Source organism: Acanthochromis polyacanthus, chromosome 1 (genome assembly GCF_021347895.1).
Source record: "Acanthochromis polyacanthus isolate Apoly-LR-REF ecotype Palm Island chromosome 1, KAUST_Apoly_ChrSc, whole genome shotgun sequence".
Classification (NCBI taxonomy): Eukaryota; Metazoa; Chordata; class Actinopteri; family Pomacentridae; genus Acanthochromis; species Acanthochromis polyacanthus.
Window position 1 is genome coordinate 57,034,620 of NC_067113.1, and position 17,354 is coordinate 57,051,973.

General features: G+C 40.4%; 1 protein-coding gene across 3 annotated transcripts in view; it reads left to right on the plus strand.

Annotated features, from left to right (window-relative positions):
• The window catches only part of tafa5a (TAFA chemokine like family member 5a), a 209,994-nt gene that overhangs the window by 50,945 nt on the left and 141,695 nt on the right, over positions 1-17,354 (plus strand). The window contains exon 1 of one of the 3 annotated variants that reach the window (XM_022194116.2): positions 8,117-8,997. The exons of the other annotated variants lie outside the window; for them this stretch is intronic. Within the exon in view, the coding sequence (XP_022049808.1) occupies positions 8,907-8,997 (91 nt within the window). The 5' untranslated portion in view covers positions 8,117-8,906. Of the gene's footprint in view, positions 1-8,116; positions 8,998-17,354 lie in introns of those variants that run through there. 3 annotated transcript variants of the gene reach the window in all.

A 17,354-nucleotide genomic window follows, 5' to 3' on the forward strand; every position in this document is an offset into this window, starting at 1 on the left:
AAGAGCAGGATCTTTAAACAATGTTTATATTAAAGCCTATGAATATGTCATTAACTATATTAAATGACTATATGCACCAATTTCTTTGTGAGGAATAGATCCAGTTGCAGAAAAAAATCATCTGCGATTCAACATAAAGAGAGAAACTCCAGCGTTACTGTATCCGTGAAAAGTTTTGACACAGATTCCGGACATTGTGTTTTTGTAAAAGCCGCAGCTGAGATGAAATTCTTAGAGAGGCAACACATAAAAGACCAAAACTATGCAGCAGAATGCCAAACATCTATGTAAGGTCATTTTTGTTGTCTAGAATGGAAACTAGGTTTAAAAAGTGGGGGGGGGGGACTTAATAGAAAGCTCCAAAAATGTTCATGCTGTATGAACTTCTGACACTGTTTTAAATTAGGCACAGCAAAGACCTCATGTTCTCCAAGAATAGAATAGAATTAGAACTGAAATAAAAGTAATTTATCTTTCTCTTTATGCTACTAATAAGCCCTTCATAGAAATAAATGAGCTATAAATGACAGTGGTATGTTCTTTATAGCTCATATATTTCTATCTTTAGATTTCATCCACTTGCTTTGCGTTGCATAATGACTGAAATTAGACATATCCGCTAAAAAACACACAAACTTTATGGTGTAGAAAATTAACTGACATCTCCACTAACAAATATCTCCTGGATACAAAGACATGAATGTGACAGACGTCTAAGGTGATGCGCTTTTGATGGATTATTTCTTGGCAGACGCTCGGTTCTTCTTTCCTGTGGGTGTCAGGTGATTGACAGTAAGCAAAGAGAAACAATACCTTCAACGCACTAATATGAAAACACTCAGACTGAGCACGAGGAAATAAGATTAAACGGAAAGATTTACAAAGTCGAACCAGTGCTTTGTGTGGATGAACTATCTAGCTCGGGTGGTTTTGTGGTAAAGTTGTCTTTGATGCTGACCAGTTTGAAAGGTTCCCACTGATAGAAGATTGATCCACGGTATCTCAAAGGGTAGTGGCAGTGCGGAGGATGTGAAGGACGACAGAAAACTTCATTTTGGTCAGTTGTCAGTCACATGAATGAGCGATTCTGTAGCAGGTTTGCTGGACATCCTTATTGACTTTTATGCAATGTGCCTTTTTTGTTAGTTTGTGTTTTCTATCCTGTCTGACTGCTCTGCCTGCCAAAACCAAAATGCAACAACTGCATGATTTAATCTCACTTGTTGACATTTGCTTTGACACATAATTCTCTTAAAATACGTGTCGTGTAAAGTTACTACAGACAGCCAAAAATAATGTGACCCAACAGTCAGATTAAGACAGCTGAATCAAATTGGCGAGGCCTTGACCAATGCTAGCTTCTACCACCTTCAGCCTTACTATTTTATGAAAATACAATCCATCTGTTCATTAATCTTCTGTCACTTATCTGCGGTCAGGTCTCTGTACTAGCAGGCTGAGCAATGTTTTCCAGCTAATCCTGGTAGATCTCAAGGTGTTCCCAGGCCAGATGAGATATGTATCCATCCTGCAAGTTCAGCGTCTACCCAAGTCAATTGGACGCTCTGGAAGCATCCAAATCAGATGCTCGAACCACCTCAGCTAGTTCCTTTCAGGTGAAATAAGCAATAACTCTACTGCAAGCCCACTATCCTATCTCTAAGGTAACAGAAGAAACTTGTTTGAGCTGCTTTGATATTAAAAAAAGGATGAATAATGTCTACTTAAAAATATATCTTTTTTAAAAAAAAAACTTTAAATCTGTAATTCTGTTTTAATGTATTACTGTGAAATTACACAATTTTACTATATTTTAATAAGCTAAAAAATATATTTTAGAGATACTTTCTGTAATTTTCAAAATTGTCATAGTTTTTCAGCATTGCAGTATTCTGCTATTTTTTGTACATTTTTTTTCATTGGAAACCTTGTGTCCATATTTATTGATACTATTTTTTTCATTTTCTCCACCATGTGTACATTTTTTACAGTGTAGTTGTTCTCATTTCTAAAGCTTTTTAAAATATCAGCATATTTATTATTTCATTCTTTTTTTTACGGCTCTTATTCATTTTCAGTTGCAACAGACAATTCTAAAAGCAAGGACAGGCAGTCAAAATGATCAAATAACAGCGGATGTAGTAGATGGATATTTTCCTCTGGCGTTGGTGGAGACCAAACACAGAGCTAGAAGACCATGAATTTTGGACTTGCATTTACCAGATAGTCAAAAACACCACTCCAAATGACTTGTAACTTTGACTTGTAACAACGTCTGCTAAATGTCAATATTCTTTTCATCTTAAAAAGTGATAATATTCTATTGATGCAGCTTGTTTTTGCTACCACCAGGTGGCAAAAAATATTACTTATATGATAGTTATAATGAAGTTAAAGAAGTAACAACATGAGGAGTCACAATAACACAGCTAGCCTATTGCAGTGGCAAAAAAAAGGCAAATTGAATGGGAAAATGGAGAATATTTATGTGATCCCTTCAGATCTGGTTGGATTTCTGCTTTAAACACTGACAGGCATGTTAGAATATCCAGTCCTGCTGCAGAACTTGGATTCTTCACTGAGAAACACCGGGATTCTGAAATGTTTATTCAATTATCTGTCTATTAGGTTCTTTGGGGACTTTATTTAGAGTCGACCTCATCTCAGAGGCCCACAGGCAGCTTTGTTTCATGACAGCGGCGGTGTGTTCATCTGCCTGAACAATAATGGTTCCACCTGTCAGAAGACAAAGTGGGTCACGAGCGGAGCCATATTGGTGGCTGCCACTTGGACTTTTATCTCTGATTAAACTGTAAGAATCTTTGTGTTGGACACCCTACTGGACATAGGCCGTATGTTCCGGCTTTTCCCTCTGATTAAGCCTTCTTTCAGATTTATTGGCCATGGGAAATAATGGGAAACACAGTGAATGTAGAAGTTTTAGGCCATTACTCATGGCTTTTATTGGCATGGGCTCTGTCTGGCTCACAGCCAGTGACCTGCACAGAGGACAAAGCAAGTAACGCCTCTCCTGGCTCCTGGCAAAGGAAAAGCATAGCAGTGAGGGGGTGGCAGTGTAGAGCAGCAGAAAGTGAGAGAGGAGACGTGGCAGCACAGTAGGTGGGTGGTGTGAGGATAGAGAGGAAGGAAATTGTTTAATAATTTACAAATATATTTTATATATATGTCTTTTTTTGAGTGCTCAAAACTTGTCTGAAAACATTCTTGGCATCCCCATGTAATAGAGAACAGGGGTTACAAAAATACAAGGCACCATCTGAAAGGAATAAAGGGATTTATAATGGTGTCTAGACAGAAAAGTTGGTCCCCAAGGCAACTGTGCAGAATGAGACCCTGTCGACTTGGTAATAAAAGTAAAGTTCAGACATAAGATTGGAAATAAAATGTATAAAATCTTGGATATACAGTACAGTATAGTATGGTATAGCATAGCCTATCATAGCATAGTATACCATAACACAGTCTATCATAGTACAGTATAGCATAGCTTAGCATAGTATAATATAGCGTAGTCTAGCATAGTATAGCATAGCATCCTAGTGTATAACATTACATGGCATAGCCTATCATAGTATAGCTTAGCATAACATATCATAGTATCAGGGATGGGAATTTACCGCGGCTCCGCGGATTTCTGCCGATTTCATTTAAGTTTGAACACTTTATTGTCGCTGATACTCCCGCGCGATGGTAACGACGTTAACGATAGCTTGTTAATGTTAACGACGTTAACCATAGCTTGTTAACGACGATTGTAAACGGCCCAGCGATTGGAAGTCGCTGTGCCGCAGCCGCCGCACCCCCCCAACCCCACCCCCGCACCCCCACCCCCGGCAACAACTTTCCGCTGGAATCAGAACTTGCTGATCCCATCCCTGTAGTATAGAATAGCATTACATAGCATCGCCTATCTTAGTATAGTATAGCATAGTATAATATAGCGAATTATAGTGTCGTATAGCACAGAATAGTATAACATAGCATAGTATAGTGTCTTTATGTTGGAACTTTACTTTGTATGTTTTTATTACTAACAGCTCCAAAACTTATTCAATTTATCCTACCTTTTCTTTTAAAGATGCTTTTTAAAATAATTTTTAAATTAATCTTTCTGAGGTCAAAGCAGTAACGTCATTAATAATTTGAAAAAGTAATCTGTATAAGGTGACATTTACTGTCTCCAAAAGGTTGTTATTTTTGGCAAGCAAAGTTAATATATTTATTTATAGCCGATAACAGAAGAAATATTAAATATTGTCTTATTTGGTGTAATTACAAAGCTTTATAGTCATTTGCATGTTTTCTCATCTTAATGAAATGTGCATTTTTTTTTTTTTTTTACTACGCCACAATAAGATTTTAAAACAGCAGTCCACCAGTGTTATTAATGAAGTTTAGTTTATTAGTTCTGGAGAAGATTTGCAAAGTTTAAAAAGAATAATAGCCCTAATGATGCCTACAAAAAAATATGGTTTTGAATTGTATTATAGGGGGATCCAGCAATTGTGGAATTTGACTGAATAAAATGCAAGGTTTCTCAGCTTCTGCAACTTTGATGAAGACTTTTCTTTTATAAAATCATGTCTCGCAATTCTTTCAACTAAACTCCCACAACCTGAGAGAGGTGTCATCGTCACTTCATTCACAAATTTTTTCGAAATCCAACCAAGTTGTTGTTGTTGTTGAACCAAATCACAACTACGTCATACGTCTCCATACAACAGAAACATCTATTCATGATTGCCCGTTTTGTTCTGTTTTTGCTGAAAAATCCCATTCCCCAGTTATGTTAGTCATGACTACCCTCTTCCAAAGAACTATCCCTTTATCCTAATATTTTAAAGGATTTTCCAAGCTTATGTTTTTATCTAATATTTTAAAATAAAATAGTCTAAGCATAACTGAGTCCTTTTATGAATGAAAATAAGGATTTTCAACCGATTCCACTCATCATAGCACTGAGGCACTGCTTTGGGTAAGATCTCTAGTGACCTACTAAAAACAGGATTTTATTCAGTTTTATATTTTACGATTAAATTTCGGCTTTTGAGAGCCTTTGGCCACAAATTTTAATTCAACAATTTGCGATCTTGTATTGGGATCAGTGATATTGTTTGCTTCTTGTCAAATAAATCCTTCTCCGTAGAACTTGTAGGAGTAACTTTTTCTGAGCTGTAGAGTTCCACATGGATTACTTCATGGTCCCTAATTTTTTTTCCACTTTTTGTTCCAATTTAGACAAATTCTCAGTAAACATGACACCCATTACCACTTCTACGCTGATGACACACCACTGTATGTCCCAGATAAGCCCAGTACTAATTACATATCTTTCGTATTTTCTAGCCTTACTGACATTAGCTACTAGATGTCCAAAACAGTCTTAGTGACCCCAAAACAGAAATCCATCAGTCGTCCGACCTCCAAAGACAATGCTGAACATTTTCATATCTGGCTTTGGCCCATTAGACCAACACGAGGCTTGCAATCTTGGAGTGGTTTTCAATTAATTTCTTTCTCGTAATGTTGTATATTTCTTTCGGCTTCGACTGGTCTCTGAGCTTCTTTTTCACACTTCAAAAAGGTCATTCATCACCTCCAGACTTGATTATTGTGATGCACTTTACTCTGCTATCAGCAAGGGAAGCATTCATAGACTTCAATTAATCCAAAACGCTGTTGCTCAGTTTTTAACTGACCGCATTATTCCTATTTTTGCTGGCATTAACTGGTTACCAGTTAGATTTTATTGCTTGTTTTTCAAGCCTTGCACAGCCATCCTGCATTTGTGATCTTTTATCCCTCATGATCCTGTTTGAGATCCTCTTTCAGGAAATTTCCGAATGTTTAGGAATCTTGTGACTAGAGGTGACTGAATCTTTGCTATTCATTTAGTAACTTTCTTCCCAGAGGACCTCAGACTACAGTGTCCTCTTTAAAAGCTTCTTTTATGATATGGCCTTCTCCGAACAACTTTTTTAGTGGTTATTTTATTTTGTTCTTGTATATTTTACTCCTCTCTTTATGTATTTTACTATGTTGCTCCACTTGTTTTTATGTCCTTTGCAATTTTATTTTTGGTCTTTTGTGTAGTTGATGTTTTGTCCACCTAGTTTTATCACTCTGTATTTGAATGCATGCTTTGAAATTTAGTTTCAGAAAGGTGCTATCAGAATAAAAGCATTTGTAATATGATTAGAGAATCTATAATGACCTGAGAGATAAAGGATAGCTGTGTGAAAGAAGTCAAATTCCAGCAAAATCACTCTGATTTTCTCTCTGTGTAAATGGTTCATCTGCTTGCAGAGGTTGCCTTTGGACTGACTGAAGTTCAAGGCTCGGCTGCTTGCTGCAGAGTGAAGCAGATCCACGCATTTCTAGAAATAGCTAAACACAAAAGCCTAATTAGCAGTAGGTGTAGAAGCTACAAAGCTGATTTTTTTTTTCCGAATATTTACTCAGCCCACCTTAAATTGGGAGTAAAATGTGGTTTTCCCAACACTGCATATGGTGTTGGTGCTGTGGGACTATTTTACAGGTTCAAGCGCATCAGACAAGATGTCAAGGCCAGGTGCATAAAGATGGCAACCTTGTGAATAGCTGTAATTGGTTTCTTCGGCACAAATAACTGTATTTTTCCGTGTCAGTGTTTCCAACTGTTTCTTAAGCAGTTATATTTAATTCTTTGCTCTTCCTGCGAGCATATACACTCAGCAGATGATTATGTTGCACACATCCCACCCCCAAATCCTCACAGAGGTCAAATCTCTGCTAATTGCTTTCCATGCAGTAGATGGGTGGATCACAGCTTCGGAGGAATCTGGGAGGTGTTGGGAGAAGAAAAAAACACAAACTTGGTGACATGCAAACGAATGTGGAGAAGTTCCAACACACTAACACACACAAGTCTGGCACACAATCCAGCCAGCAGAGACTGTTATCAGCTAATTAGTGCTCGTAGCTGCAGGGGCCAGCCTTATTGACACTGCAATGACAGCTTTCTGGTTTGAGTGACGCCGTCAGTCGTCCAAGCATGTCATTCTGATTCAATTATACATACACAGTTGCAGGGATAAACCTCACAAGTACCCCAAAGGAGGGAAACGCAGCTCTCGGATGCTGTGATCACTTGAGCGGACACATGGGTTAGTGTGGCCAGTGTCTCTCCCCCAGAAAAAGGCTGACTGGCGTTGCAGGCTGAATAAATACATGAATGAATATTTAAATTCTCTCTCTCTCGCCGCATTCCTTGTCACGTGCAGCCTTTACGGACATACAAATATAGGCTCCGTAAAGCAGAAACAATAGCTGCGCTCAGCAGAGGGGAGTTGAGGGTACAGGATTACACATGCTATTGTATTGCTATTCAATATTGTTCCTCCTCCAGCGTTCACTCACAGGATCCTGATATCCTTTTCAGCATGCAATGAAGCAGAAAAGGCTGTATTTGAAAGGAATGTGCATCAATTCTTTATATCTATAATATGATGCAATTTTTGGCTACATCTGTAATAGGCTGTTGAATATTCTTGAAAAAAGGGCCCGAGGCTGGGCCAACCAAAGATGTCTGCTTGTGTCAATAACTGAGGGGCTAATATGGAAGTGCGGAATTTCCATAGATGAGGTGCAAAAATATTCAGCAGATTTGAAATTTCCCTTTGCTGCCAAAAAAAAAAAAAAAAAAAAAAAAAAGTCAATGTGAGGACAAGAACTGAACGGAAAGTACCATTTTGCTTTGATATATGCTGATCACCTGCAGCCCCCTCTTGGCTCACTTTAATATATAAGTGGAAACATCCTTTAATAGCAGCTCCATCTCATGCTTTGTAGCTGGAGGAGATTATTTTTGGGGGAGTTGTGACGTAACCTGGAGCTAAGCAGAGGCAAAAAAAAAAAAAGTCCATCTTTGTCTGAGGAATAGGCAGGGAAAAAACGTGCCCACATTCTTCCCTGTGACTGTTTTGAACTCTGTAGATTATCCGATGGGATAAAAAAGTAGATAAAAAGAGCCAAAAGTGAGGAGAATTCCTTCTTTGATTTTAGGACGGGATATGTTTCCAAGAGGTAGGACGCGCGGCGCGCAGACGAGGAGGAAGAAGAGGAGGAGCTGGGGATTATCCAGGAGGATGCATAGTTTATGAAAGTGGCTGTTCTTGTGCATGAATGGCAATAGTTGCAGTGGACTGAATCAGGAGGGAAATAGAGAGAGAGGAGAGAGGAGGGGGAAGGAAAGGGAGAGAGAAAGTGACGGAGCGATATAGTGGAGATCTGGAGAGGGAGAGAGCAGAGCGCGGCAGAAAGAGAGAGAGCAAGGGAGGGAGAGAGAGAGAGAGAGAGAGAGGCTGCAAGGCGACTCGGTGGCAGTGTGCGCCTCTGCCTCTCCAGCAGCGGGAGAGATGTGCGTAACATGCAGCGGAGAGCGGTGATCATCATCTGCGCGCCGCATCGCCGTGGACCGCCGTGCGCAACCGAAGACACGCCGACGGGCGCAGTCGGCTTTGCACAAGCTGTCGTGACTCCCGAGGAGAAGAGACTTTTGAGGAGGGGAGAAAAATCAGGAGAAGTGCTGTGAGGAGAGGAAGGAGAGATGCCAGCTCTTCAGATGGTGATTGGGGGTTAATCGCCCCTCTGTTTTGGAGCCACTCTGACGCACCGCCGGCGAAGCGCATATTTGTATTTTTGCTTCCTTTTCCACGGAATCCCTCATCTTCTTCTCCATCATCACACCTAAACCGGACTATCAAGTGTGGATTTTTTATTTATTTTTTGTGAATGCTGAATTACAACAGAATATGAGTCAGCGCGTGTCTGTGAGCTGAGGTGGAGCGTGTCTCTCTCCCGCCGCTCGGCTGTCTCGGTCCGCCACAAAACCTTCCTACGCCAGGATGCAGCTGCTCAGAGTTGCGTGGGCACTGACCGGAGCGGCGATCTGCTGCTTTCTCATCCTCCTCATCCACTCCCGCCTGCTCAAAGAAGGTAACCCCGCTCACAAACTCCACCGAACCTCCCCACTTCCATGTTCCAAATTGCGCATACGTCCATGTAGCGAAGTTTTGCGCAACGATAACTCCAATGCGCAACCAAACACCTTTATCTGAATTTTCTACCCCCCCCCCCAAAAAAAAAAAAATGTGAAAGGCGCAAAAGGTGATCAGTGTACACGAAGCTGTGATTTTTTTTGTCTCACCTCATCAACAAGTCACCTGCCTGAAGATGATCGATTGATCAATATTATCGCAAAAAAAGGGTCAATAAGTTCATAGACTAGGAAGGAAGGAGGGAGGGAGGGAAAAAGTGAAAGCAGCAATTCAGTGTTTGCACAGAGACACTGATTTGTTGTAAACGTTTTCAATAGATGGCACTAGAGTCTAGCTTTAGGGTAACATTGAGGTCAAGCGCTTCAAATGTCGTTCCATTCACCTTCTATTGTGTTTTCTGATCCCTTTTTCACGTTTAGTCATAGATATATTCCAAATCGCCATTTAAACACCTCCTGTAGGGGATCGGTGCTTCCTGTCTGGGTGGATGGATGGGTGGATGGCTCAGCCTACAGGACTTGGCTGCATTGTGGTGCAAGTGGCTCAGCTTCTCTTTTTCCTCCTTTTTCTTTTTGGGATGATTAATTGAGTTTGATTTGCTTGACATTCAGCCATGAATGGCGTGATGTTTAATGAGCCATAACTGAACTGATGTTGTTTTTTTTCCACAGCGGCGGATTATATTCCTTGTAACCCCGCTGATTAATTCCACCTACATTGCAGCATAATAAATACAAATCACATCTGTCTACGGGGAGATCTTCATGCAGAGGTTGAGTTCACTTACTGCTCAAAACTCCTTATGAAAGTCAAATGGTGCAACCCTGGGAATTGCTGTACTGTATAAAGCTGGCACACACACACACACACATACACATAGAAAAAAGAAAAAAACAGCACTTAATATTCCCTTTATGCGTGTACACTCCAGGGCGAGCAGAGTCTGTTTGGCACTGGTTTTTCTTTTGTGGAGATCTTTTGGCTTGGAATGGCTTGTCGCCTCAATGCCTCCAGATATTCAGGTCAAACAGTCTCTCCTCACCGTCCCCCAATAAAGAAATAACTAAATAAAGAGAAGGGGAGTTGAGGATTTTTACTGCTGGCACACGTCCCGAAGTTTTAATTCACTGTGGCACACCAGAGGTCAAAAAGAGGATTGTGTGGCCACCGAACAGTACAAAAAAGTGCTGCTGGTGCCTGTGCTAATGCGAGGGCGCTCTCATTAGATTCAGGCCATCAGCATTGTTGAGCTTGTTGACTGGCAAGGCAATATTTTTGACCTTCACCTGCCACCGAGTTGTTTGTCTGTATCATGTTGTGCTTTTTACACTCAGGTGTTTTTTTCCCCCTAAGCCTGCAATTTTTTTTTCTTTTGCTTTCTAACTTGACACCGAATAGCTTTTAGGAGGCGGGAAGTGGGGAAGCTGCTGGTCACTCGGTGGCAAAGAAAATGCAGTTTCAGTTCGTTATGAGGTTTTTAACTAAAATCTGCTACACGGAGAGAAAGAGATGGAGGGAGGGAGGAGAAAGAGTCACTGGAGGGGCTTGAGAATATGCTCACTTTAGTGAATGGCCAAGGTCAAAGCCAGCTGTAAGGCCTAATAACATGAACTGATAAAATGGATTCAAAGGACTGCATTAGTGGCAGTCTTTTGGGGAATGGAAGGGGGGTGGATAATGAAAGGGGTACACAAGGGGCCTAAAAAAAGAGCAGATCCCTTCATGGTCTTGTGTCACATATTCTTTCATTAAAGAACATCAGGGTTGTCCAATGCAACCATCTGCAGGGAAAGATGGGAGAATGTATTTTTAGTCTCATTTCTACAGATTGATCGCCTCCTCGGGTGGGTGCTAGAGCTGCAGATGTGCATGCAGGTGGGAATGTTCCGTGAAGGTAGCCTGTCAACAACATTCACGGCAGGAAAGGTGGGCGTGCTAGCTACCTGGATGCGAATCTTGGCTCGCGAAGAAGCAAAATGTCACCCCTCTGCCGGTATATTTCTGGGTGGGTTGTGCACCTCGTTGCGTCAGCTCCCTTCCCTTTTTTTTTTTCTTTGCATAATGTGACACAGGATCAGAGAAATGAGAATGAAGTGGGACTGGAAACATATTCAAACATTATGCATCGGGAATGTGGATGAATTTCGCGCCATAAATATATCCACGCTGTCCACTTCAATAATTCAGGCAACGGAGCAAATCCCATTTTGCTCTTCATCGGCCGAGATATTTGTCACATGGCAATAGAGAGTCCTGACAGGTTCATGGAACATCCGCCACTGAATCCAGGGGCGGTTTAAGTAAAAGAATAACAGTTTCTTCGAGAAACTGAGATATGTTACTCTGTCGCTGCAATAAAATAATTTGCAGCATAGAAATTGAGGCACCCTGTGGGTTACAATTACAGATAAAAAGAGCAGCGTCTTGAAAACGGCCTGTAGTTCTCTGTTAATGCAGCAATTATGTTGTGTGCAAATTGGCGTCAGGTGAGATTTATCATCGAAATGTCAAAATATTAGAATATTTCTCTCTCAATCAGAGCACAATTTGTTGGAAATTATCTTCTTAAGTGCTGCAGATCACGAGGAAACTTTCGGGTCACAGCAATAGAAGAGACAAATGGAATAATCCTGAGTGATTGATGTGCATCTGCTTCTGGATGTTCGTGGCGTCATGGCTGGTGTCATAGCTAAAGTCACCTTCATCTGCAAGAGAAGCTCCTGGGCTTTTAGCAGCCTGCATGAGCTGCGAGTTGTATTAAAGGTGAAACATTACAGACCGAAAAAATGTTTTCACATGAAAGATGCTGAGCTATTTTGATCCCAGAAGATGTTTTTTATCAGACTAGTGGACAGAAAACATCCAAAATACACATTTACACTATGTCTAATGCGCATTTATTCAAATTAGCACACATTCAATGGGCTAACACATCATTTGCATATTTAAATATAACATTTCTTGCAATACAAGAATAATTGCACTCATGTGAGTAATCAACTGGAAACGATTCATGGTGATATCAGTGTTATCAGTGTTTATCTTTGAAGGCTGTTTTCTTCACAATTAGTCTTTTCCTCAAACTCTCAGCCAGAAATCTCAACTTTAGCCATATTTAAATCACCTAAACTTTCCAGCTTGAAATATTATGAATGTTTATACAAGAGATTTGCTCACATATCCTTCATAGCTTGATTTAGAGTTGATTTTAGTCCTAAAAATATCACAAAAATGCATTTTTTTCCCCTGGCAGTTGACTGCATTCTCTGACTGATGGAGCAATAAAAAGACATCCAAAATCGTCTCTGTACAAAGCCTTGGATTCAAACATGTCGACAAATGGAAGAAGACTTTTGAGCCTGCTTTTATCCAAGGATCAGGTTTCTGTTTGGGAATTTAATACAAATGTATGCATATTTAACGAGGTATTGCCTCATTTGTATATTTAACACTGAAATTCTGAAAACTTGCACTACTAAAAAAAAACAAAACATTAATTTAAGTAATCAAGTGGGGAAGTTTAATGGTTTTATATATGATGGTAAATAATGGTCAGCTTTATTGATAAGGTATATTTTCAGTTTGAAACTCCGGAATTTTGATAAATATATCTTTAAATTGGATTTCTTCTCTCAATCACAGGCAAAAATCTTCAATTTAGTTGCACTTTTTTCCCTCAAACTTCACAGTTAGATATATTATCAAGGTTTATACGAGAGATTTGCTTTTTTATCCTTAATAGCCTGATTTATAGTTGATATTTTTCCTAAAAGCATCACAAAATGTATTTTTTATTTGGCTGTCTTTGCATTTTCAGATTTATGGAGCGATAAAAAGAGAGATCTAAAACCCCCCCCTGCAAAAACTTTTAACTCTAAGATGTCAATAAATGAAATGAGAATTTCAATCTGGCTTTATACAATGTTTAGATTTCTGTTCTGGAATTTATTGTGAGTTAGTGCATAATTAATATGGATTTGCCTCATTTGCATGTTAAACATTTTCATTTCAGGAAACTTGTATTGCAGTAACTCTTCTCTTGATGTAAGTAATGAACTGGAGAACTTTTAGGATGATTTCAGTTTATTTACTTATAAATTATGTTGTTGGTTAAAAAAAACATTTTAAGTTAAAATGAATAGAACTTTGCAGAGCATTACTTCAAATTGTTTTTTTTCTTATACTCTTGGCCAGAAATCTCCACTTCAGATGCATTTATGTCCCTCAATCCTCCCAGTTTGATGTATATTTTGAAGTTTTTTTTCCCCCTTCATAGCCATGAAGGGAAATGAAAACTTCAATCTGGCTTTGTACAATGTTTCCGTTTTTGTTCTGGAATTTATTGCAAATTAGCGCATATTTAATATGTTTTTACCTCATTTGAAAATTAAAGATCCCATCTCTGAAAATCTGCAAGAAAAAACAATCATTCACTTAATGTAAATCATCAACTGGGGAAGTTTCATGGTGATATGGATTGTTAAATTTAAATAAATTTGTAGTCAGTAAACAGTGTTTTAGGTTAGAATGCATAGCATATCTTTAAATTCTTATTTTCTTTACTCCCAGTCAGAAATCTCCACTTCAGTTGCACTTACATCCATCAGACTGCCCAGTTTGATGTATATTGTGTGGGTTTTTACACAGGCTTTTCTCATATATACTTCATAACCTGATTTATAGTTGATTTTATTCCAAAAAGCATCACAAAAATAGATTTTTTTTTCTGGCTGTTGACTGCATTTTCAGATTTATGGTGTCATATAAGAACAGCTTTAATATGTCAACAAATGAAAGAAGAATTTTGATTTCTGTTGTGGAATTTCTGAGAAAATATGCAAATTTCAGCAGTCAATTTCAGAAAACTTGCAATGTAAATAATCAGTTGGAGAAGTCTCATGCTGATGTCTATTAGTTAAATATTTTACCTTATTTACATGCACAAATAACATCTGTGTTTTTGGACATGTAGCCATGCAAGTACCTGAGAAAACAGGCCTAAAAAGGCGACAGATTCAGTGTCTGTGTGACAATGATTAGCTGAATTGGTGTGCTGCTCATCAATGCTTATGTCTGCACCCCAGCGTCCTCCTGCCTCCTCCACCTCCCCCCGAACAGACCACCAGTACGACTAACAACTGCAGTTATTGATCTGGGGGTAAAACCACAGTGTGAGCCGTAATGGGCCAAAGTGACAGAGATGTGTGTCTTCGTGAACTGCGCCTGACACCGGCCAGCCAAGATCAGTTTTCATGTACCGGAGATGGAAGTTCCTGGGGATCCCTCTTTTTAAAAAGGCGTGGATCAGAATGACATTCGTTGGCGTGGAAACTCTGCCTGCTGCAGCCTCGGGCAGATTTGGGTCAAGCAGTGGCAAACGCTCGGTGTCGTGCACGTACGCGGCCCGTCGAGGAAGGGAAGCCCTGTCATCACGTCTTAAGACACGAGTTTTTAAAAAAGAGGGCACCTCAAGTGTGCATTTCCAAGTAGAGACGCTGTTTTGTGCTGTTTGTTCAGGTGGAAAGATGCAAGAAAAAGGCCTCTGTGTGCTGGAAAATGGCTCTGATGTAGAAAACCTTGATGCCAACGACCAACAGATTCATGATTTTTCTTGCACAAATGTACAAAATCCAGAAAATTCATACCACAGTTGTCAAACAGTGGCTGCTTATGTAAGATACCCGACGATCTGCTGCACAACTGTTGTTTATATTGACAGTTGTTACTATTTTCCTTTTTATGCTATACTATTTTGTTTCCTTGCGGTTTCTTTTCTTTTTTTTACTTGCTTGCTGCAGAGATTTCAGTACAGCTATTCAATTTCACTGTGCCATCTGCGAACGCCGTGTTTCACTTTTCCATCAGAATATTAATTCACTTTGTGCTATAGTGACAGAATGCAGAATGTACTTCAGGCAACAGTTTCATAAAAAAAAAGAAGAAGAAGATGTTTGCCAACCGTCACCTGCATCTAAAACAAGTGGATTGTTTAATTAAAGTCGAGGCGAACTGCAGCAGTTCTGACTGGAATGTGACTCCTAGATGCAGCAGCAGGGGTGTAGTCATTAAGTATTTCTTCCTTTTTCGAGCATCTATTATTAATCTGCAGAAAGGAGGGATTTTAGGGAACTTAGCCCTGAAGCACAGCTTTAGGCTCACTGAGATAAAGATAATATGCGTGTATTTAATGCTGCAGTAATACTTCTCTAGCATACAGAGGCGATGTCACAACGTTTTACTTGGCAAATCCTCGGTGATTTCGAATCCCTCACAGTGGCACAGGTGAAGCAGAGCATCCCCTCCGCATGTAATCTGCTGTAAATTGAGCACAATTTATCTTTAATGGTCAGTATCAGCTGTAATCCATAAGGGCAACGCAACATTAATCAATGGCTTAATTGATTCATTAGTTAAAGGGTTTCTTAATTAAATCACTGCGATGAATCAATCACAGCTGCAGCTGGGGAACCTGGGTAGTTTTTCGAGGTAATCTAAGCCGAGCCCAAACAACCCCCTCGTGTCCAGTGTCCAGGGGCTCTTGTCATTTGTGTGTGTGTGTGTGTGTGTGTGTGTGTGTGTGTGTGTGAAATCTTCGATATTCACTCGTGGCTCTGTTTTTCACAGTCCCGATTGATTGCAGGACAGTAAAAAGTATGAACTATTGCACCCAGTTTTCCTAAAGTCCTATTGATTGCATTTTGGCAGTGCAGTGGGACAATAAAAAGAAAAAAAAGGGCAGTGGTTGGACGCTAATGAAAAGCTCGCTGCTTGGAGGGATCCTCTCAGGGTTCCAGGGTTCTTTTTTTTTTTTTTTTTTAACTGGAGAGACTTTGGAAATAGTGATGTCAGGAAAGACATCGCCCTTACACACTTCATTCCTGCCCTTCCACCCATGAAGTGCCGCGTAAAACTCCCCAAGGGACCCACCAATCCGAGTCTCCGAGACACGGATTTTGAGCAGCTTCTGTTAAACCTTGAGTCAGCAAGGAGCGTGCTGCGTCTTACATCCTCCACATTGGAGATAAAAACGCAGTAAATTGTGGCACAGATCAGCGAGCCAGATTGCTAGATTGTGCTCTCCCCTCCTTGAATGTATGATGTGGGGAAGCTGCATCGAGGACGGAGTGAGTTTGCAGCTGTATGTTTAATTAAAACCTCATCCAGCAGTTCTGGACACTGAGATCTGATAGAGCGCAGCTGTATAAATTAGTCATGTGCACGCATGGATTGAATAAAAGAAGGAGGAGCAGGAGGAGCGCTTGGCAGGACATGAAGAAGGAGGACTAGTAGTTGGAGAGGTTAGAGAGCAGCCGGGCCATTTGTCTATCAGCTTGTCAGCTGGTGGGAGAGCGATTCTCTCAGATCAGCATTTTCCCTCCAAGGAAGGGCGGATTCCTCTGGGCTCATTCTTGCAAACACCGGCAACACGTCCATCAAGAGCGTCTCTCGAAGAGTCGCTCGTCCCGCCCCCTTTTAGATGATCGTACGGTGGATTCATCAAGATATACAATCTCAAAGAGTGCTGATTTAAGGGGAACTGTGTCCGTTTTATTCATGGGCCGACCCTCCAGGTGATCGATTGCTTGACCACCGGGGTGCCCGAGTGCAATATATCCACACATTCTCGAGGAAGTGACGGCCGAGAAGTGTGCTTACCCTTCTGCGGTTTCAATTTGCAGCCTTCCTGCTTTGTCAAAGGTAGAGATGAGGTCACCCGATCAATCGCGGCGTCTCTGTTCATCTGGCTGATCAATAGCTACTTAAGAAGTTTGATCTCCTTGTGTTCATGAGATCACAGTCATTTGATTGGATTCGGAAAAGTCTCTTCTCCCTCCACAAAGCTTCACCCCGGAGGCCTCTGTGACACAAATGTGGTGTGTGTGAAAACAGGCTTGGTCATGCTTTATGGATCATTCGAAACCGTTTTTCCATTTCCATGTGACAGAAATGTAGGTTTAATCTGACATTAGGTTGGCTATAGAGCATTAGCGCCTCGTGTCAAAGGGGGCAGAATATTACCAATGCTACGCTGCTCCACCGAAACAAATTGCATGTTACTCTTTAGAAAACTAATGGAGGCTTTATCGATTCCAACAAGCCCAGCCACTTGCTTTGTCTCGGCTGTCAGATTGTGTCTAAAGCAATTTCATAAAGATCATTATTTTCTTTCTCGGGATGTCTCGCAGCTAAACAAGATCCTCCGTCGTTCGTTCCTGGCTTTTGTCCTGCTTACGGCGGCGGCTCTTATGGTCCAATTGAAAATGAATTAGAATAGAATGACACATAATGAAAATC